The following is a 23,857-nucleotide window of genomic DNA, read 5'->3' as shown; positions in this document are numbered from 1 at the left end:
ATGGGGCCAGAAGAACACAGGAGCAGTTAATACTCAGGCCCTGGTCCCTGCTGCTTTTCAGGAAGCACAGCTTTGTTAACTAGCTTCTTCTCTCTCTCCTCCCTGTCTTTCTCCATGGCTCTAAACTCCAAATAGTTATGCTTTATAACTCCCTGCACTCACTTGTAAGTCAGTTGCCATCATAATTGCAAGTGATTCTACAGATAAGGACACTGGGTTACAAATTGTTAGATAACTTGCCCTTGTTCCTACAGTCAGAAGTAGCAAAGCCAGGACTTGAACTAGGGAAGTCTGTATCTAAGGCTCATCATGCTCTTAACTACAAGCCACACTGCACACCTCCCCTTTCTGCCATACTCTTTTCTTGTGTATCTAACAGGCCCCTACAACTGTAGCATTTCTGGCTTGGGAAAAAATAAATTCAGCGCTGTTTACACACACAGCTCTATTTTACCCTTAAAGAAATAAATGAAGATGATCAACATAACTACAAGCCAGGTATATCTAGGCAGAAGAATGAGGTCTCTGCAAGTAGGTACATTTAGTTGAGACTTAAGGTGGGAAGATTTTAAATTGGGAGATAAAAATAGAGGCTTTGGGTTATGTCTGATGGTATGCTGTTGGCACTGGAAAGGTAGCAGGCAGAGTAACCAGAATTGAGGCATCTCATGTGATTGTTTAGGGGTACGTATTTGACTCTCTCCAGTTGGGGGAGCAAAAATTTAGGCAGATATTGGTTCCTAATCAAGTTTTGGCTGTGTAGGGCAGAGGGCCGCAGGCTTCCTGGACTCACTGCCACGGGTAGTTTTGGAATGCTTACTGGAGATGGCAGGTTGGCTTCTTGGGCTTGAATTGATGCATGCTGTGGACCAAACTTTTATCCCTCTGTGGAGAATGGACGTATGCCTTTGAGTATTGATTCTCCTGGGGGAGGGTCTCCAATTTTTACTCCTGATGTCACTGCCCTGCAGGGAGTGGTGCTCTGGCCACCTCACATGCCTTGTTCTCCTCCTGGTCCAGCGAGGAGATGCTAGGGGGATGCTAGGTTTTTGAGACGACAAGGGAAAATGATGGAGGACTGAACCATGAGGCTGTACTGAGCTCTGAAGGAGTAGCTGAGCAAATGCTTGGAATATAGGACACCCTTAGCTTGATCCCCTAGTACATGTGCATGTCAGTATGCGCGCGCGTGTGCACACACACACACACACACACACACACACATACACACATACACACACAGGTGGGCTGTCCTTTTATGCACAGAGCAAGTGAGAACCTGAAGATACAGAGGGCCCCCAATTTTATATGGGAAAAAATTATACTAGCGATAGGTGAAACTGTCCTAGACTGATCATGATTCCTGATGACAGTGGCTACTGGGCTGTATTACCAAGGACAGTTCAGATACAGGCAGAGGTTGCATGGCTGCCTTTGTGATGGGTGAGTGTGTGGGGGATCTAGCTCACACGCTAGAATCATCCATGCAAGACTTGGAGCACCCAAAGGCTTAGGTCTCTCCCCTGGAGCAGCTGATTCATACGCTTGGGCAGAAAGCCTATCCCACAGCTGTAAGCACAGTCTGCTTTGAGAACCAGTGCATGGGCCAGATTCCTCCAGCTCTTCAGTTAAGCTTTCTTAGCAAAGCTAGTGTAATTTCAAGGCAATACTTGGTTGACAGTGATGGCTGCTTGCTTTTTAGACATAATGACATCATAACGGGCATACAGAACCTCTGGTGAGCACTCATTTATGACACTGACGTAGACTGCTATTTAAAGTAAATCATTCGGGATCGGTTCACAATGGAAAAGCTCTCAACACTTAAGATATACTGGCGAAACTTGTGTTGCTATTGTGTTACAGTGTCTATGCAACAGACCGCTTCCATTCTCTTTCTCTTTTCAAATGAAATGAGGGGTGGGGGGGATGTTTTAGTGGTTGAGAGTATATACTGCTCTTTCGTAGGACCCAGGTTCTGTTCCCAGTACCCAGGTCTGGCAGCTCACAACCACCTGTACCGACCTGAAGTCCCTTGCCTCTGTTCTCCTTGAGCACCTGCACTCACATGTCCATACTCCCCAACACATAATTAAAATCATTTAAAAAGCAAACAAATTATGCAAATCACTAGTAATTTTAAATAAGTAAATCTAATAGCATAGTAATCGTGCATTTGAATATCTAACAAAGGTCTGCAGTCAGAACAGGGATGCTAACAGCTGCCATTTAAAAATATTTGCTGTTGCCCGGCTCTGTAAAAATATTTGCTGTTGCCCGGCTCTGTACTTTACGTACACTGTCTCAGGTACCTGCTGTGAAACTGTAGACCCTGTTCCTGCTTCCATTTTATTGACAGAAAAATGAACTGCTAGGGAATTTAAGCTAGGGAGTTTAAGTTAACTTAACGAACAGCAGACTAAGACTCTAATGAGACGGTCACACTTCTGAGCTTATCTTTTCTTCTCCTTGTATTTTCAAAAGTTTCACCTTTAAAAACAACTTTCTGTTTAGAGTGGGAGTGTAGAAGATGATCAAGAGCTCCCCGCTCTACTCTGCATGTAAGTTTTACCCGTGCAAGCTGGACCCGGAGTCTGCTCTCCTCAACATTTCACGTTCGCGCAAGGCATGTGTTACAGTGCTGACACCCAGCTACTCCACTGGAGTTTATATTTTAGTCGCACTTCCCTCATTTTCCCCCAGCCTCCCAAGGTCTCTGTTTTGGATTCTATCCAACCTCACATGCTGAGTTACCATGTCACGTTCAGTTCCACCCGCTCTCCATCTCCTTTGGACTGCGGCATCTCAGGCTTGGTTTTGATGACCCTGACAGTTTTGAGGAGCACTTATCGCTCCTCAGTTGAGATTGATCTGACACATTTCTCGTTGTTAGAGTGAGGTTACGATTCTGGGGAAGAAAATCACAGAGGTAAAGGGCCATTTTCACCACAGCCTAACAAATGCCTATGCTTTTAGTGTGAATTACCTGTTGACCTTTACCATGACTAAGCTAGTATCTGTGGGGTACCCATTGTCCTCTTTCCACAGTGTTCTCTTCAGAAGGAGGCACTGTGCGTATCCTGCACTTCAGGAGCAGCCAATAAGCTTTCCCTCCGGAAGACAGAATCCAGCATCACACTGACCATTGTGTCATTTCTCCCATCTTACAAGTCTTTCTTTACATCTTACTTCAGCTCTAAGCTACCAACCCATTCATCTCTTCTCCCCAAAAGGGCTTGAGCCTTCTCCATTTGGCTTTCAACCCCTCCCTGGTCCTGTTGATATTCCTCCCTAGCATGACTAAATGGAGAGTTCACTTCACAGCCTTCATCTTCTTTGACATAGTGGATTGTCCTTTCTCCACAAAGCACTCTATTTCTAGAACCGCATGCTACCCTTACTTCCCTCCCTTAGTTACTGATGGCTCTTGATATCTTATGGCACTTTAGGGGCTTAATCCATGGCCTACTACACCTACTACCAACTAAATTCTATTCCGATCATACCAACTCCCAACTTCCTAGCCTGGGTCTTTGTTAAGTCAGCACCGCCCCTCTCTTATCTACTGGACAAATGTCTTCAAATTAACATTCCCAAAATGTCTCCTCTACTCCCCCAAAGTTTTCCCATTTCAATGAATAAGCAACCCTATCTTTCATTTACTTAGGCCAAAAGATTAATATTTTGTAACTTCTCAGTTCTTTTTCCCACCCACAAACCACGTCCTATCTCTAAGCAAATGATATCTTGGACCTTGCCATTTGGATCTATCTAATAATATGACCACTTACCACAGCCACTGTCAACCAAACCAACACCAGAGTTTTACCTAGACCACGTCGCTCTCTTCGAAGTAGGGTTCCCTCACCCTTCTCAATCCCCTTTTCAAACAATGGGCCTCTTACACAGGCAACTATTGCTGCTTCATTTGTAAGCCTGTGGTTGCTTCCCCGCTCCTCTCTTTTCTGTGTTGACTCTTTGTTTCTTGAACATTCAGGACAGTTGTCCTGAAAACAACCTGAATCATCCCTCTTCACCTACCCTGTGCTTGGGCTTACCCTGACTGCTCCTTTAGAATTGACACCTCAACCCCCCATCACTCCCTCCCTTCCATGGTAGTGCACACCTTTAATAGAGTCAGGGAGCCAGAGGTAGGCCAATCTCTGTGAGTTTGAGGCTAGCCTGCTCTCCAGACAGGGCTACCGAGAGAAACCCTCTAAACTCACACCACTCTTCAGAAGAGTTCCTTTTCTCTCTTGTTTTACTTTCACCTACACAACTTCTCCTTTTCACCTCTTTCACATTTGTTATTGTTTAATGTCCATCTAAAAATAGGCTCCATATTAACGGTCATTTTTGACTGTCAACTTGATTGGATTGGGAAGCGCCTAGGGGTTAGTAGAGCCTCTGGGAGTGTCTGGGGGATGTTACCAGGGAGAATGAACTATGAGGGAGGGGTCATCCTGGTGGGTACTTCCATCCCGTTGCCTGGACCTGGATGGAGTAAAGGCATGGGGGACTCATGCACACCCTCCCTCTTGCTCTACTTCTTGGCAGCCCTAAACTGAGCTGCTGGACTCCATCATACCCTACCATAGCGGTTCTCAGCCTTCGGAACACTGCAGCCCCCAACCATAAAATTATTTTCTTTGCCATTTCATAACTGTAATCTATGCTACTGTTGTGAATCATAATGTAAATATCTATGTTTTCCTATGGTCTTAAGTGACCCCTGTAAAATGGTCCTTAGAACTCAATACCCTACCGTGATAGCCTGAAATCGCTGAGCCTCTGAGGGTCTCTCTTTAGGTTCTTTCGCTTTGTCATAACATCACAAAATCCAACCAACACACCTCATAGAGGCAATTGTTCAGGTGTTTGTTTATTTGTTTGTGTTTTCCATTTGTCTTGTTTCATTCATACTGACTCTTAACATTTAAAACTAGCTGGAATGGAGCAGGCATTTATGTTCTGAGTCAAGGAATGAGTCGATGGATCTTTTTTAAACATCCAAAACCTTTTTTTTTTTTTTACATCTGTCTAAGGATTTATTTTATTTTATTTTATTTTATTTTATTTTATTTTATTTTTTTCTTATTTTTTCTTAACATCCAAAATCTTAACAGGAACGATAGTCAACAAAGACTGCATTAGAACAACAGTGCAATATCTTCTTGTGAAGATTTTCTCCAAGTTTAGAACAAACTTCTATAAATGCCCTGAGGAAGACCAGTGTGGGAAAGAGGTATGGGACAGCAGCACAGTCATTATCAGTGAATGATATTACACAGACTTTGTTGTAAGAAACCTGCTGTGTAGACCAGTCTGGCCTCAAACTCGGAGACCTACCTGCTTCTGCCTTCCCTGGGCTGATGTTAAAGGCATAGACCGTGATGCCTTAGACTCTCAACTTCAAGGGTGGCTGCCTTCAAGTCCTTAGGTGGGTCCAGGAAAACGTACAGCTGGAGGGACCATCTTTTTGTTGAGATCATGACAGTTATCCCCACCATCACTCTCGTTATAGTGAACAATCCTACCCAGGTATGAAAGAAAAAGCACACGTGTATAGAAAAGTGTTATTTCTTACAAAGCTGACACACTTGGGCATTAAACACATCTGGTAGGAGCAATGTATAGGTAACGTATACATTTGAACTTTGTTTTACTGTTTTGGGGTATAAAGATATCGTTTATCATAAAGGACTTGATCTTATTATTGATGAAACCAAACTCATTTCTTTGTGTGTTCTGTAGAAAAAAAAAACTGAAAAGAAGCTTCTTTGTTTTCCCACTCTATTACTAAAAACAAACAGCAAGAATATTGTCTTAACTTCCTAGGGCTTTGGCATGTGGTTGCATGCAAATACAGAGATTGCAAACTGGGGTATGTTGCGTTATTCTAAAAAGTCCCCTCTAGAGACATATTTGCATATGAAGACAGGGTTTCTGTAACTGAATTCCCCAGTGGTTAACACTATCTAGACAATTCTGCCTAACCCAAACAGCCTGCAGGGACCACTTAACACCCAGTAGTATTGCTGTGGTCATTGTCATCTTCAGGTAAAGGGATTTCTCAACTTCTCAGGCCACCTTTTTGATTTATGTTGAGTCAAGGCAGCTTTCAATAAGGTTTGCCTTCCAAAACAATGGTTTTCAACAACTGCAGCCCATTTCTTTTTCTTACTTTATCATTTTAATTTAGAATGCTCTTTAAAAACACAGTTGTTGGGAACTTTCCTCTTTGATTTATGAAGAAATAAAGTCCTATATTTTGGAAGAGAGAAGTATGGAAGTATTGGAGGAAACTAAGAATACAGAATGTAGTTAACGCACCAAGATTTTGTGTTCCTGTTGCATCAACTTGGAGTTATTGTCTTATATTGTTATTCTTACAGAATTTGATTTAAACGAATTATACATTTTATGGTTATGGATAATTAGTCCTTCTTTAGTGGTATTTCTATTCAAGATGCATTATTCTTAGGGAAAAGCTATTAAGGTTGCACCATGAATCACCAATAAGAGAAGGAGAAAACATTTAATTTCTAGTCCTTGGGAGCCATCTGTGCGTGCAGGTAGTAGTGATCCTAACAGCATTGCCGGTCTCTTCCTGAGCACTTCTACAGAAGCTTCCTGCCTAGCCTATCTTTCCTTACACTTTGCCCAGATCAGCGTTATGTAGCTAAAACTGCCAGTTCTCTTGATGCCTGTTGACTCATTCCACAGCTGAACCTCAGGACCAGACTTAGGAAGGGCTACTTGACAGACGCTGTCTCTCAGGCCAATGGCAAGACGGGAGAACACCCGGGTCAACACCCGGGTCATGTCCCCGCACTTCTAAAAGGGAAATCCAGCAGTTTTTTTTTTTTAAAAAAAAAAAAAAAAAGAGGAAGGAAAATGAGGAATGGAATATAGGAAAGGTGACATCTCTGGGCTTTGGAAAGTTAATTGTTTTTTTTTAATTTGTGAATTGTTCCTTTGCCGTTGTGAGAACTACGAGCAATAAAATAATGCTCAGTCCCTGTGTGTTGCCACCAGAGAGAGTGTCTGTAAAGCTGAAGCTACCAAGTTTGTGCTACTTTCTGGAATTTTGAGGTCGGTCTCACTGCCAGAGGGATGAAGTTTCAAGTTCTTGTGCCAGTACTCAGGGTTCCTGTCTGTCTATTTGGCAAATGTGTATTGAACATCAGTGCAAGGTGTGCGCCATAAAAAGTAAGAGAAACTTTCCTGGATCGTGAACCTGCGTTTTCAGTGTTCCCTTCTCTTTGCTTGTGTTTCAAGGCTGGCTGAAGTCGAGACTTCCCCATCCCTTCCCTGACTGCAGTGGCTCAAAGGAGCAGCTGCCGCCCTGAAAACGTGCGCTTATGCCATATCTCACAGATTAAAAGTACAAGAAAACCGACCTTACTTATTTAAAAAGTGCAAAACCTGCCAGGGGTTAAAGAAATAATATTATTAATTTGTGTGGTGCATTACACCCAATACTTTGAAGATAGTAATAATTAGAAAATTAACTTTCTAATAGAAGAAAACAGTTTCCCCTGACTGAAGGAAAACTCCCTGTGACACTGAGTATGACTTCCTAGGAATGTTGCTCTTGAGAACAGGAAGTTTTCTAAACAGGTAGTTGGCTTTGGGGTTTTTTTGTTTTCTCTTTTTCAGTCTTAGGGACTTATCCCAGGGACTTGAGCATGGCAATTGGTCTACTGCTGACCAGATTCAAAAGTCTAAGGGGATTTTGAAATCAGTGCTCATTACAATTTTAAAAGCAGACTAAGAAAGTGCAACCAAATTGTGTAAACATGTTAGGTAGGTAGCCTAAAAGGACATTTACACACAAGCAGTTTGAAATTATTCATAGTCCACGACCTCTTTGAAGTTGCCCTGTAGGTTAATGGCAGAGCCACCAGTAAACACTCATGTTCCTGTGTGAACCCAAGAGCACAGAGCCATGCTCTATTCTGACTGGAGACTTTTCTCCCTGGAAGGCAGGGACAGTCTATAGAGTTTACAGTTGATTTGTAGGGTTTTCTAATGGAAATTCCCCAGCATGCCTTGATTAATACCTCTTTAATAATTAACCCCTGCTTAGAAATATTAACTGTTTTAAACTTACATGTCCTGAAACTCCCTGTGTCCCTCCCTGGTGTCCCTATCTTTATTCAGTGCTCTGCTCCTACTTGGTCCCTGCAGTTACTATGATAAGTTGCACAATAAAGACACGAACGAGGTATTAAATGACAGTCGTTTGCTCTTCAGAGCTTGTGGAGATAGCTAAATAAAGTATTTAGGAAAAATGTACTTTAACCAGAAAGTCAGATATGTTTGAGAAAGAGGTAAATCACACATCAGTTTCTTTTTGTAAGATGACATTGTATTGCCTGTAAAGTATATGCTTTACAGTGTGTCCTTCATATGCTTTACATTCATTTTTAGATTATTAATAATATGTACATCAACATAAACTAGTAAATAGTCACATTGCATTACTTCGGGCAAGTAATGACAACATGTTTAAATATTGACTTTTTTGTTGTAGAGTTAGGGCTCAGACCCAGGGCTTTTGCAAAATAGGCGAACACTACCACTGGCTTATATCCGCAACTCCTGATATAATTAAAAATTTTATTTGAGAATTTCATCATGCATAGAATGTGTTTTCTTTTTATCAAATCCCTACCAACTTTCTCCCTTCCAATTTCATCCCTATTTCCCAACCCCAATTCCCTCTCAGCTTCATATGATCTTATTTTATATCTCACCAAGTTCACTCATTGTTGCCAGCGTGTAGGGAGGTGAGGAAGGACCTTCTAGCGGTGGCTCCTGAGGGCTTCTGCACATGCTTCCCGGCATCCTCCAGTTTCCCATACCTCCTCAACGGGTGTAGGACTTTGCAAGTTCCTCCCTATCCATGTTGGGATTTGGTCTGGCTTCATCTTATGCAAGTCTTGTGCATACAGTCACAGGGGTTCTGAATTCCTATGTCCAACTGCCTTGTTGTGTCTGGAAAACACTGTTTCACTATAGCTCTCCACTATGTGTGGCTCTTGCAAACTTTCCACACCCCACCCCCTTTCCAGAAGATCCCTGAGGCTTGGGAGGAGGGGATGTGATATAATGTCTCACTTAGGACTGAGCAAATTCATGGTCTCTTGTTCTCTGCATGTTGAGCCGTTGTGTGTCTCTGTGTTGTTAATCACCACCTACTAGAAAAACAGGCTTCTCTGATGGGGGCTGAGAGATGCAATAAGTTAAGATAAGAACTTACAAGGAAATGCATTATAATGTATAGTTAGCAGAGCAATACCATTAGGTTCTTCCTTAGGGTCTATAGCTTGCCCACCCACGGAGTTCTTGGTTCTGAATGGTACCAGCAAGAATTCTGTCTTGTGAAGTGAACCTCAAATGCAATCAGAAAGTGGTTGTTTACTTCTGTAACATTCCTGTTACTCTTGGACCTGTGTGCATATCTTGTCAGCGCATGCTTGCTACTGTAGATCATAGGGTTCCCAGCTGGGCAAGACTGCTGTTTATCAGTCTGGTAGCAAACACAGCACCTTCCAGCACTATGAAAGCCAGTCAGGTAATCACCAGCTTCATTTTTTCAATGTTCTGTGACTGAAGTATGAGATAGATCAGCAATAGAGTCTTGCTATGAAGTTCTTGACATAACTTTTTTTTTGGTGGGGGGAGATGTTTTGAGACAGGATTTGTCTGTATGGTCTTGGCTATTCTAGACTCCATTTATAGACCAGGCTAGCCTCAAATTCACAGAGCTCCACCTGCCCCTGCCTCCCAAGTGCTAGGATTACAGGCGTACACCAAAACACTTGGGATATAACTTTTAAAATGATATTTTTTTTTTATATTTACTTAGTTGAATTCTGGGTACAGAGCTACTGGATAGGAAGGGCCAACAATATATTAAAATAGTATTGCTGTCTCTTGCCAAGAGTTTTGCATTAAAGACCCCCCTTTTTTTTCTGTAATAGCCATAAACCTAAAACATATATTTGGTATCTGTGTAGTTCTGACCTCTTTGTTAGACACTATCCCTTTAAAAATACGTGAGGAGTGCAAGCATTTTTGTGAGGCATGTTAATAACACTTCAGCTCAATGATGTCATCTGTTGTGTTGTACACATTCTTTCCTTACAGACTGTAAATACCTCCAAGTTGATTGCCTCAGTTACCTGCTCACTCAATATGTGATCACAAAAGCTGCCACTTCCTTTTACTTTATTTGGAAACAAGCTGTCATTTAAACAGTAAGAACATTGAAAGTATGTGTTAGTCAGGATAGTCTAAGTTATGCTGCAGCAACAAGCATCGAAACCTTGATGCTTTAACACAGCACAACTGTGCTTTTTCCTACGGAGATGAGCACTGAGGGTCCAGTGCCACTGTACTCCACATGGTGGCCCAGCATCCAGGGTGTATCATTTCTGAGTCACCCCGTGCTGGCATGTGCCTGTACTGGGCCAGGACTGCAGTAAAATTCTGATGAGTTGTACCCGGGATCTTCAGCATTTTGGTAGAATGACATTTGGGCATCCATAACCTTACAAGACAGTAAAATTCAATCGTCAACGGTAGAGTAGAGAACTGGGAATGTTGGTGAGCATTGTTGGTACCTGCAAAGTCAACGTTCCCTCAAAGAACAGGGAGGAGCAGCGTTTGTTGCTGTTGTTGTTTTGTTTTTTAATGTCTTCAACTTTATGGTTTCACTGAGAATTGACAAGGATATAAAGTTGAAGTTAACTGTGCATTCTGGCAAAGTCTTATAGAAATGGAAAAGTGGGGCAGAGGATACCATATGAAAGCAGAAACACCTGTCTTTTCAATGTGATTTCTAACACTCTAAAGGAGAAAGCAACTTCCTAAGAATTTAACAGACACGAGATTCTGAAACCAATTTTAAAGAGAAGAAAGCTTTTTAAGGTTTGTTGTTCTTACCAGCTCTGAGTCCCTGCTAGCTTTTTGAAGAATATCATCAGTAGATGGCAGAATCTTTCAGAGGTGTTGCCATGGTTGGTGCTGGAGGGCTGATTCCATATTTGAGTGTGGCGGAAGGAGCATACTGAGTTCCAATAACCAGTCAGGATAGTATGTCAAGATTCACATGATTATTCTTAGGCGGTAACTGACTTCCTCCCCCAGTCATATGTATAGGATGCTAACTTTTATAGTCTTTCTTGGAGGGAGAGGCATGGTGGTGTGATGCCATGACCATCCATGATCCCCAAACACCCTGCTTACGTTAGAACTCGATAGGACTGAGCTAACCTGGGGTATTACCACAGGAACAACAAGTAAGTCTGCCCTTCTGTCAGTTGTCCTCTCTTTCCTATCTTTTCTGCTTTACAGGGCACTAACATTTTGGAACTGTGTAGTGAGGAGGCACAAATTTTCATTCCATAAATCCTGTTAACTTGGGCACCATAAAATCTTACATAGCTTTGGTATCACTTTTTGAGGATTTATAAAAGACCCTAAACAAGTTGTATGCAACATTTAGGACAGTGAAAAGCCTATTATCTCACAGACACATTTTTCTGGTCTTACAAAGATCTTAGCCCTTAGTTACTCAAAGGTTCACTATGAAGACAGTATAGAACAAATATTTAAATATCCTGTTAGCATACTTTATTAATATTATATTTGGATTTCCTAAACCTCTTTTTCTCTTCTCCAGCCCACTCCCTTCCAACACCCCAATACCCCAATAGAAGGGAAAGGAGGTTAGTGTGGAGAAGGAGCATAGTTATCTTTGGTCATTTCCTGTTGGTTGGAGTTTTTGGGTTCCTTGGGGCAAGTCCAAATTCTGTTTCAGGATATTTCCAACTTCTTTTTATCCAACTGCATCAACAGCAACCATGAGCAGCAGGAGGGGGCACCAGCAGCCTTCCTCTTTCTCAGAGCTCCTCATCACTCTGGGCTCTGCCATTTATTCTTTCTCCAGAATCCTCAGATGTAAACTGGCAAACAAACAAACAAAAACCACTCAGAGCCCGCACAAGACAAATAGTTTGCTGCTGTGGAAAATCTGAATCAGTCCCATCTCCTACACCTGGGATCCAAATAAAAACATATTTATATCCACAACAACAACCAGTGCATATTTACAAATTTATTATATTACAAATGAGTAGTGACCTCGAAGAAGGAGTGAGGAAGAAAAGAATTAACCTGAGTGGTCGGTAAACAGCAGCTCAACCAGATGCTGTTTGGCCCAGGGCAGCAGGAGCTATTGTGCTTCAGTTTGGTTTGTGTATTTCTTACAAGAGTGGCTCAGCAATTCTGAACGTACTTGATGCTTATAGTAAGACGAAATAAATAGAAACACTGTCAGTAACAAGAGCAGTTTCTTACTGTTGAAGAATAAAGCTACATCTGAGGAACAACAGGGAACCTGCAGTATCGGATTCAAACCAAGGGTACCAGAATAGACATTTGGTTTGTAGTGTGCACGCATACAGTTTGAGAAATACAGACATTGAACCTGTGCACATGAAAGCATTTGTCGGCTATGCTTGCTTCGGGGGTCTGTAAGTGACAAAGCTTTAATCCTAGCCAGCAACTGGAGCTTAGCTTTGGAACAATTTCTGGTAGAAGAACTACAGGTCTTTGAGCAAGTGATTATAGCTGTGCAGGAAGGGAAAATAAACAAATGAACAGGGAGCACTGTACAACCAGAAAATTAGGAAGTGCTAAAACATATAGGCCTTTCCAGAAGACAAGAGCCCACCTAAATGGACACAGCAAAACAACTTTAGCAATGAAGTAATAATATTATTAGATTTTTACTCTTTTAGAATAGAATGTCAGTGAGTCCTTACTGAAAAACATTAAGAGTTGAGTGAATAGAGAAATAAGAGTGCACACTCTTCATTACAGAAAAAGTACTGTTGATGAATACGGAAGGAAAAAGGAAGAACATCATTATTAAGCAAATATATCACAGCAGTCATAAAGAAGATTCATTGAACAGTGAAGAAAAAAAAAAAAAAAACCAAACCCGAGTAGCATCTTCGCCATCAGAGTTAAAAGGGTAACTGGTAGTAGAGAAACCAAAGCACTGCAGATAAGCATAAATGGCGATAAGATGTCCTTACCAAATCCCTGGACATTGGATACTGAAGACACACTGTCATCCACTGACCTGAAGGACAAGGAGCCAGAGAGCAGAGCAGACTCAGAGGTCAACAAATGCGATGCAGAAACTCTAGGAGAGGAGATGAATCCGCTAGTGAGACAGTTGGTAGAGCTAGAACAAGGCTAAGTTCCAACTGTTACTAATTCTTTCAAGTTTGTCCTGATTAGTACCTGTGCATATGGGCAGAAGCGCAGGAGTACATAAGAAGTAACTGCAAAGTAAAAGGCTGCAGTTCAAATGACATAAAATATACAAGGTGGCAAGATGAACCCCAAGTATTTGAATAAAGGTAATCTATTCTTGCCTTCTTTCTATTGCAATTTCCGTAGCGGAGCAACTTTCGAACAGCTGGCTGGATGTTCGTCACATTGAAAAATATGTAGACCAAGGTAAAAGTGGAACAAGAGAATTGCTGTGGTCCTGGGCACAGAAAAACAAGACCATCGGCGACCTTTTACAGGTCCTCCAGAAGATGGGACATCAACGAGCTATCCATTTGATCATGAACCATGGTAAGCGTGTTCTCATACTGTGGCCCTCTACCCATCCTATGGGACTTCTCCTCTCTAAACAGAGGTAGTGCATTTTCCACATACCTGCCTAGCTGTCTGTCAGTGACATATGGCTTGTCACTTTCTCGCTTCATTGCTTAACAATACAATGAATTCCTTTCTACTTTTTTTGTTTTTGTTTTTGAGACCTACCTGAAACTTGCTCTGTAGACCATGCTGGCCTTGAACTCACGGATGTTCACTTGCTTCTCCTTCCTGAGTGCTGGGATTAAAGGTGTGTCCCACCTCCCTGGCAGCTAAAGGGTTTTAACATTTCATTTATCAGTTAAAAGCATTAGCTTTTTTGTCTAAAGCTCAGAATAGGAACGATAATATTTAAATAAAAATATATCTAATGTTATTTTTCATTTAATTATATTTTCAAAAGATAGCAACAACACTGGCTCTCTCACTTATAAACAATAATATAACTAGGCCTTCTCTGAATGTAAATAATACCTCCAGAATAAAGTTGTGATTTTCCTTTTTAGGCACGGCCTTTAATTATGCCTTACTTATCTGCCATTCGCTCTAGTTTGCCTTGTCTGTCTGTCTGTCTGTTTTTCTCATGTTGCAGTCATGCTGTGGTACAAGTGTGGAAGTCAGAGGATAACTTTTTGGCGTTGGTTCTGTTGTTTCTGCCGTACTCCGTATTTCAGGCTAGCTAGTATGTGAACTTACAGGAGGGTGATTCTCATGACTTCACCTCCCTTCTACCTTCCTATAATCGTGGGGAGGGGGAGGGTTGCGCATCTGATCAGTTTCAGGAACTTCCTAAAACATCTGAGTTGTTTACTTCCTGCATCTTTTTGTTGTTGTTTTGTTTTCTTTTCTTTGAGATAGGATTTCTATATGTAGCCCTGGTTGTCCCAGAGCTTGTTCTGAAGACCAGGCTGGCCTCGAACTCGGAGATGTATCTACCTCCATCTGCCTCCCAAATGCTGTGATTAGAGGCATGTGTCACCATCACTGGATACTTCCAGCATCTTCAGAAGGCTTTATTTTAGGGCTTTCTGTGTCATAATAAGCTTCAGAGGAAACTGCTACCTAATAATTGATAATCTTTTTGACCCTTTGTATGTGATTTCTTCGCTTGTACAATGGGGTACTTCAGTCTGAAGCTGAAGAAGTGAAAAATAGTGAGTCTCTAAGAAATGTAAATGCATTGCGTTTTCGTTATCTGAGCCATTTCCAGCCATGGAAACCACCCTGTATGGCTTGTTCCTCTCAGTACAAACCTGTACCAACTTAACAGGGTACATGGATATTCAGTGTTCTGGAATAGGTTCTAGTGGTGCATTTTCACCATCTATGTTGTTGCATAGCAAAGAATGAGAAGGGTTGTAAGTACCCAAAATTCTCCATTCTTAGTTATCTTAGTCTGTTGCACACACACAGTTTATTTCAGTTTTGAACACATAGCATTGGCAGATTCATAGGAGGCAATTATTTTACTGCCCCAGTGCAAGAGGTAGGTAAATATGAGAGGAAGATGATAACATCTCACTTGAGGACTTCACTAGTGACATAGCATTGGTTAATTGTAACTTACTGAGTTGATAATTTAATCAAATCATCATGTTGAAAAAGTCAACTGACTGTTGTTAAAAGTGTAATGCAGAGGTGTGTTGGGTTCGTGTCACTGAGCAGGTGTGTCCTGTGGAAGCCAGTCACTGACTTAGGAGGCAGAGCTCTGACTGAAAATTCATCAGAAGATCCAGTCTCCGTGTGCTACTACCACAGAGAGGATTGCAGTTACACACATAATCTCTTTTTGCCCACCTTTTAAAACTTCACTCTTTCTGGTGAGATACTTTTAATTCTAGAGGTATGTTCCACCTTTCTTATTTGAACCTCTAGACATTGCTTAGATTCGAATTGTCTTTCCATTCTCAAGGAGGAAGGTCTGGAGGTTTTCCCCCAGGAACTAATCCTGCAGGATTCTGTTCCCAGTTGGCTTTATAACCACCATAAAGTAATTCGTCCAAGATACAGCAAAACCAACCCTTCCAAGGAACCTTTTGTTTGCTGTAATATTTCCAGCATATTTCCAGCATGCAGATGAATACACACTGTATTTTGCCCCTATATTTTAATGACAAGTAGGGTTGGTTTTTTTTTTTTTTTTTTGTGGTTTTGCTTTGTGTATGTGTACATGTAGGTACAAGTGTGTGTGTGTGTGTGTGTGTGTGTGTGTGTGTGTGTGTATGTGTGCGTGTGTAGGTTAGAAGGCATTCATCAGGAGTCATAAACCTTATTCCTCAGTCTCTCATTGGTCTGGAGATCATCTCAGGCAAGGCTGAAGGGCTAGCAAGCCCCAGGCATCTGCTTGGCTCCTCCGCCATCTTGGGCGTTATCAGCATGCCTACTGTGCCTGGCTATTTGGTTTCTTGTCTGTTTTGGTTTTATTTTTTTTCAGTGGGTTCTTGAGATTGAATTTAGATCCTCATACTTTACAAGCTGAGCTATCTCCCCAAATCATTATTTTTGTCTTTTAGTTTTTAAAAAGCTTTGATGCACAATATACAAGTTTTCTACTTGCTTCTTAGAGAAACTATTTTAAAGCTATCATTTTCTGGCACTGAAATATTATTTTTGTTTTCTTTAATAACAAAAAGATGATGAAATTTGGTGATTTTATAGCTTCCAGGCTTGAAATGTTGTATCTGACAATACATGATTTAGAGTGTGTGTTGGCTCTTTATCTCTGTTAGCTCTGCTGGCTAGAACTTTGGATGAAATTATAAGCAGAACTGGGATGACCAAGCAGCCCCATTCTGTTCCTGATCTTAAGGGGGAAACATTCTATCTTTTAAATTCTAGGTCATCTCCTAATCTTTTGCAAATGCACAGTTTATTTCAGTTTTGAACACATAACATTAGCAGATTCATAGGAAGCAATTATTTTACTGCCCTAGTGCAGGAGGTAGGTAAATCTGAGATGAACCATTGATTATGATGTTAACTATGTGTTTTTCATAGATACCTTATATCAGACTGAGGAAACTCCCTTCTGTTTCTAGGGTTTTTTAATCTTGTTTTATCATGACAGGGTATTGAATTCTGTCTATTTTTTACAGTCTTGAGGAAAGCATGTACTTTTGCATCTCTGATTTTATTGAGGTGCTGTGTTGCATTAATTGACTTACAGTTTTAAGTAAATCTTGGATTTCTGGGATAAATCCCACCTGGTTGTGGCATGATACTTTGCATATTTGTAGATTTGGTTTGGTCGTGTTTTGTTGTGTCTGCACTTTGCTGTGTTTGTCTGGCATTGGTATCAAAATAATGTTGGCTTCATTAAATGAACCAGGAGTTGTTCTCTCTCCTTCCGCAGCTGAGGAATCTACAGGGTTTGTGTTAAACTGTGTGTGCTTGGTGGAATTAACTAGTGCAGTTGTATGGACTAGACCTTTTCTGTCTGGGAGGTTAGAAAACACTAGAAATCTGCTCATAGCATTTGACTTATCTAATTTCTTATGTATTATATTGTCTTGATAGCATAATGCTGCTTTATAGCACTAATGACTGAGTAAAAGCGTAAAATCAGTAATGATTGCTCTTCTTTTGTTCTTAATTTTAGTAATTTGAGCCTCTCTCCTTTCTTACCCCCTCTATTCCCTCTTTCCTTCCTTCTTTCCTTCCTTCCTTCCTTTCTTCCTTCCTTTCTTCTATTTTCATCCTATCCAAACTATTGTCAGCTTTGACGATCTTTTCAAAGAGCCAGCCTTGTTTTCTATGAATCTTCTTTTGAAAGTTCTCTATTTCTACTCTGACGTGAATTCTTCCCATTTGCTTTTGTTTACTTTGCCATTTTTAAAAGACGGTTTCCTAAAATGAAAATGACAAAGTTTTCCTAAAATGAAAGTGACAACTGGTTTCAGCTAGTTCTCCCTTTAAGGTAGAACTTTACAGTTACAGGCTTTCCTCTCAACCGTGCTTTGTGCTACCTACTTTAAGTTTTAATTATTTTTTGAATTATTGATCATCTCAAAGTATTTTTCTACTTTACTTTCTGCCATTGTCTTTTACTCATTAGTCATGATTTTTAATATTCCAGTCTGTGAGATTTTCAAGTTTCTCTTTACAGCTGATTTCTACTTTAATTTCTCAGGGGTCAGAAAATGTACTTTGTGTGATTCAAACCATCTAAGTATATCAAGGTTCATTTTATTGTCCAACATATGGTTTGTTTTGGAGAATCCTCTGGAGGAGGCTGTGTGTGTTCTGTGTTTGGAAAGAAAGTTCTGTAGATATCAAATAGGACTAGTTGCTTTGTAATATTTGAACAATATTTGAGAGTTTTGAAAAGTTAGTTGATGATGTTTGTTACTAGTTTTGTAAACAAATAATTTAATAAACACTAGAAAATAAGAGTAACTAGACCAGAAAAAATAAGAAAATTCTAAAGGTTGAATCTAAATGTTAGAAAACACAGCAAAGACAAAGGTGTTTTAATCTATTGTGAGAAGGTACATAGAGAACCCCAGTTCTGGCAGAATTCTAAAAAGTAAAATTATAGCTTATGTTTGGAGAGGGGTGTGAGTATTGGTGATTGTTTGTGTGTGTGTGCACAAATCTCTGATACTTTGTTGTAAAAAGAGTAAAAAACAATAAACCAATCCAGGGGAGTATAATCTCAGACCCTCAACATTTTAAGTATCTGTAGAACATAGCAAAAGCATCACATTTTACTTTCAGTTTGTGTCTCATACTTTACCATTTTTTAATGATAAGTAAGGCACTTGAACGTGGCCAGTTGCATATTAAATGAGTGCAGGTATGTTTTCGTACTTCACCATCAGAAAATGTTTCACGGCTGTGAACTTATTTATTTATTACAGTTGAATGAAGATAATAGAAATGAGCATTGCTAGTGACGTATTTATTTTCATGGTCTCAGGAAAAGTGAACATTTTGGGACACAAACATTTCTCTACCCAGCTCCCTTTACTTCTCTTTCAGGAGTAAGCACCAATCCTTCAAAGAAATGTCAGCAGGAGCCTCGGTTTCCCAATGTATCACCCAACGTAGAGCACGTGTGCAGACAAAACGACCCTGGACCTCTGGTGCAGATACTTTCAAAAGATTTGAACTCTCTGGCAGAAAAATGCCGGACAGGCAGGCAGCATTTGAAAGTTGGAAGTGCTTTGCCTGTCGATGTGTCTGTATTTAGTTGAGGTCTGAAATCTGTGGGGAGTAAGCATTCTCTGCTTCCAAGATCTACCAGAGCTTTAGAGCTACGAAGATCCTGGGACTTAACTTATCTTAACTCAGCTTTTCCCTTCTCCAGTTGGTGTTTTAGGGGGTTGCTAGTTTGTATCACAACAAATCATCAGTGACCAGTTACTTTTTTTAAGAGCATTACAATCCATTTAAAACTGGCAATAACGGTATTGATAGTTTGCTGTTCTCAGTAGACGTGGAAGCCATGTCTATAAGGAAATGAATACTATTGAATATAGTGAGATAACTTAGTTTTGCTCTGGCTTTCTGCTCTGTTGCATAATATAGTCTCATGGGAGCTATAGATTTCTGTTAAGGCTCTTCTCTTTCTAGACTTATAAATGCAATTTCTTACTATATATTTCATCTTTCAGGAACCAGTCAATGTCACAGTGGATAATGTTCTTGTTCCTAAAGATAATGAAAAAGGTAAAAAATAAAAAAGACAAAATTACATCACAATTTAATTAAATCACACTTTCATGTGAGCGAGTTTGCAGGGGAAAATAATGAATAACCATACTGTTTATATTGTTTAATTCCAATTTAATATAACATTTTCATAGCCATGAAATGTTTTAAATTTTGATAGACACTTGTAATTGTAGTGGGTGATGTAGTATTAATATACGGGTCCATTGGCTGAAATTGTCCTTCTAAAACACAACAACAGTCATGCATCAATTAAAGGAAAATAAGAAATGAATTTGTCACATGGATCCTCTGAAACAGAAGAGGAGGGGGAAGAGGAGAAAGGGGAAAATCGTCACCAGCGTAATCATAATTATTGTTGTCATCATCATCGTATCATCATCATCATCATCATGATCCATGGTGCTTATTAAAAACATAGAGGATTTTCAGATGGAGGGAGTTTGTTGGCAAAATTTGCTTGTTTTGTATGCCATAAAAAAACATTTAAAAATTTGTGTTGAGTTTTGCGTAGCTTCAGAAGTTGTCATAGATGCACCTTTTGAGATAATAAGGTAATGCTGAAGGTCACTGTGAAAATCCATTTGTATTTCATGTTAGCTTCCCTACTTTCTTAGTAGGAAAAATGTTTTAGTTCCACCTGGGAGTCATTCTGATTTAAAGAGTACTTAAGAGTACTTAAAGTCATTTCCACCAAGACTCACGGTTCTCCGGTTCTCCGGTTGAGTGAGAGTCAGGGAAGTCGGGCGAGGGTTAAGTCTTTGGCACTGATCTCTAAAGTAAACGGTGAGTGCTTTTAGAGGGATGTTTGTAGAAACATGGTTGAAATTGAGCTCTGCCTTAGCCACGCTTTTTATGTTTTGTTTTCATCCTTTGTAGTGCCGAGAGTAGAACATCTGGGGTGCTCAGCCAGCTCTCTGCTGTAGAGTTGCCTCTCTGGGCCTTCTCATCTTTTCAGATCTGCATTTGGTTATCTGTAAATATCTTCACCCAGCACCTACTTTAGGTTATCTTTTCTGAGGTGAAGTGTCTTCATTTACTCTGAGGAAATCAGCTAGGCGGTTAGAGGCTTTGGCGCCTCAAAGCTTCTCTATCAGCAATGCTTGGGAAACACTGCTTAGTCATCTCAAGAGAAATCCTGGACAGGCAGGCAGCATTTTGACAGAAGGTCAAATGTAAGGCCTTGACCTCAGGACAAATAGATTCCTAGAATCATGGCCTCAACTAAGCTTCTTTGGTTAACCTCTTTGGAGATAAAGATCATGCTGCTGTTCATCTATCTAAAAAGCCCCGTGGTGTGTGGAAGGGCGAAAGCCAGAACCACAAAAAGGCCCAGAGGACACGTGGTGGGGCTCTCTGTGGACTCCGGGATTTACTCTCTGGCCTCCTATTCTGATGTGCATTCAGTACAGACATCCTACTTGAAACAGCGACATTGACTCTCAGAAGCAGAGAAGGCTCATTGTCTCCCTTTCTTCCCTCCTAAGGAATACCGCATAAACCCCCCATCAGCTTCCAGAGTGTCCTAGAAGCAACCCAGCGTTTCCATAAAGACTTCCTAATTGGAGAAGGGGAGATATTTGAAGTCTACAGAGCGGAGATTCAAAACCAAACATACGCTGTTAAATTATTTAAGCAGGTATGGAAAGAATCGTTATCGTCGACATCAGTTCCACTCGTATACTCCTATTTCATATTAAAATGTGTCTTTTTGAAAAAAAATCAGCATTGTTAGAAGGGATATTTGAAAACAAGAAAATGGGATCCCTGACCTTAGGATGGGGGTGAGGCTAAGAAATGACTAAACCACAAACGCCTGTCCTGAAACGGATGTGGTGTGTAAGATAAAAATCTCTCCCGTACCCAGATGTGTTGCATGGGTAACACTTTTTTAAAAGTAGTTCATGACCCCAGGAACTTGAATGAAAATCAGATTGGCCGGGCAGTGGTGGCGTATGTGCTCTAATGTCCACACTAGGGCTCCAGAGGAAGGCAGATGTCTGTGAGTATAAAGCTAGCATGGTCTACCAAGAGATTTCTAGGCAAGCTAAGGCTATGCACCGTGACCTTATAAATTAAAAAAAAAAAAAAAAGGCTGAGAACGTGCATGCGCACTTAGTCAGAGCATCATCCTCTGCAAGCCCCGTAGCTGTGTTACGGGGGAGCATGAAGTCCGGTTGAATGGACGCTCTTTTATCAGAGCTCAGGAAGGTGAGGAAGGAGAGGCTTCGAGTAGGATGCTTAAGGTTTTCATCATGGTGTCAGATGCCTGGGAGAGTCAACTTGAAGCAGGAAAGGCTTATTTTGGCTACAGTCAGAGGGGTTTCAGTCTGTGTTCAGTGGGTGACCCTGTGCGCTGGCCTGTGGTGAGACAGAGCATTATAGTAGGACTTGGTAGAGTACAGCTGCTCAGCTCATGGTGGCCAAGAATCGGAGAGGGCAGCACCTGGGCGCATCCTTCTAGAACATAGGCCCAGTGATTTAACCTGCTTTGAAAAACATAGAAAGAAAGGGAAGGAAGAAGGGAGGATGTGTGTGTGTGTGTGTGTGTGTGTGTGTGTGTGTGTGTGTGATGTATGTTATGTATGATGTGTGTGTATATGTGTGTGTGAGGTGGTATCTGTGAGTGTGTGTGTGTTCTGGAGCTGGAGTGGCAGGCAGTTGTGAGCCTCCCAACAGACATGGACATTGGAAATTGAACTTAGGTCCTCTACAAGAGCACTATGTGCTCCTCACTGTGACCTATCTCTCCAGCCCCCATGATCCTATGTTTAACCACTTCCCAATAATGCTGTGATAGTGACTTTATGACGAGCTTAATGCATACATTGTGTCTGAGCTCCCAAGATCTAACTCCTTCCCAAATGGCCCGTTTATGAACATGGCCCCACTTAGGAACCAAGACTCCAGCAAGGGCCTTTATAGGGTGCACTTGGTACATAAATCCTACTGAAGCAACAGAGCAATGGCGAGAACAGAAGACGAGAAGGCAGCAGAGAGAATACAGCCAGTTTGAAAACTAAGCTCAAAAGTCAGAAGGGCATGAAAGAAGTGCCCTTCATTTTCTTCACTGTTAGTCAGCAACCAAGAACTGTCCATGAAACTCCTGTGAAGTGGGCCTACTCTGTTCTCAGGAGTTCATGGTTTTTCAGGGGAAATACCCAACTCAGTAAAAGATTAAACTGCTGATGCAGAAGGTCATCGTCTTCTTCTTCCTCCTCTTCTTCTTCCTCCTCTTCTTCCTTTTCCTCTTCCTCTTCCTCCTCTTCTTCTTCCTCTTCCTCTTCCTCTTCTTCTTCTTCTTCTTCCTCTTCTTCCTCTTCTTCCTCTTCTTCCTCCTCTTCTTCTCCTTCTCCTCCTTCTTCTCCTTTTTCTTCTTGTTTTTTTTTTTTTTTTTTTTTTTTTTGAGACAAGGTTTCTCTGTGTAGCTTTGGAGCTTTGGCTGTCTTGGAACTCACTCTGTAGACCAGGCTGGCCTTGATCTTATAGAGATCCTCCCTCCTCTGCCTCCTGAGCACTAGAATTAAAGGCATGCACGACCATCACTGGCTAAATAGAAGTACTCTAACAGAGGCTTGTACAAAGGGCCTGAGGAGCATTTGACACCCAAAGGACAGGACAAGCTAGAACCCAGAAGAGTACCCAGCAGAGAGCACCCTCTCAATAAACACTCCCCAGGAACAAATGGAAACAGGATGAGAGGAAGTGACCTTTCTTCTGGATTGAGGAGGTTATTTTGGCAGTCAGTGAAGGAAGGGAAGTCCACACGCTGGGGAAACAGAGGCAGGATTTCCCTTGTGGGTAGCAATTCATTTGGGGGACTATGGGGGATGGGGAGATAGTGACAAACTATAATCCAGAAAAGATGAGCCCAATCCTGATGAAGTAGGTGAGTGAAAGGGTTAGGTGCGTGTTTAAAATACAGCTTTGACTAGAGGGTAGGTGGACTAGAGGTTAGCAGGAGGGTTGGCAAAGGACTACTGGAAGAAGAAAGTCTAGATAGAGGGATTCTGCAGTGAAAACTATCAAGCAAGTGGAGCTTAAGCTGATGCTACCAATTATGCCTGTGGTAGAATCACCCAGGAAACTAAATGTCCATTTCAGGCAGAGGAGAGGGGAGGAGGGGGAACCTTAGCAGCTGGTTGAGTCTGAGTGATGGTGGAGGCGGCAGGTACGAATATTTTATAAAATGTCTTTAGGTGTCAGACACCAATATTAAAATTTTTGAGATTATAATATAGTTATGTCATTTCTGCCTTCCCTTTCCTCCTTTCAAACCCTTCCATGTGCCCCCTTTTTCAAATACATGACTTTTTTCTTTAATTGTTGTTACATATATATGTGTATATATAATAAACACATACGCATATGTAAATACATCATATAATATAATCTATAAAATATTATTATATGTATATCCTATATAAACATGCATTATAAAATATATAAATCCCAAATACATAAATACAACCAATTTACTTTGCATAATGTT

General features: G+C 41.0%; 1 protein-coding gene across 1 annotated transcript in view; it reads left to right on the top strand.

The window, feature by feature from the left end:
* Irak3 (interleukin 1 receptor associated kinase 3) overlaps positions 1-23,857 on the top strand; it is a 55,213-nt gene that overhangs the window by 1,936 nt on the left and 29,420 nt on the right. The window contains exons 2-5 of the mRNA XM_055626007.1: positions 13,486-13,668; positions 18,673-18,776; positions 19,308-19,362; positions 20,853-21,004. Coding sequence (XP_055481982.1) covers positions 13,486-13,668; positions 18,673-18,776; positions 19,308-19,362; positions 20,853-21,004 — 494 coding nt within the window. The remainder of the gene's footprint in view (positions 1-13,485; positions 13,669-18,672; positions 18,777-19,307; positions 19,363-20,852; positions 21,005-23,857) is intronic.

This window comes from Psammomys obesus, unplaced genomic scaffold, assembly GCF_907164565.1.
Source record: "Psammomys obesus unplaced genomic scaffold, mPsaObe1.curated_primary_1811, whole genome shotgun sequence".
NCBI lineage: Eukaryota > Metazoa > Chordata > Mammalia > Rodentia > Muridae > Psammomys > Psammomys obesus.
This window is presented reverse-complemented; position numbering and strand designations above follow the sequence as displayed.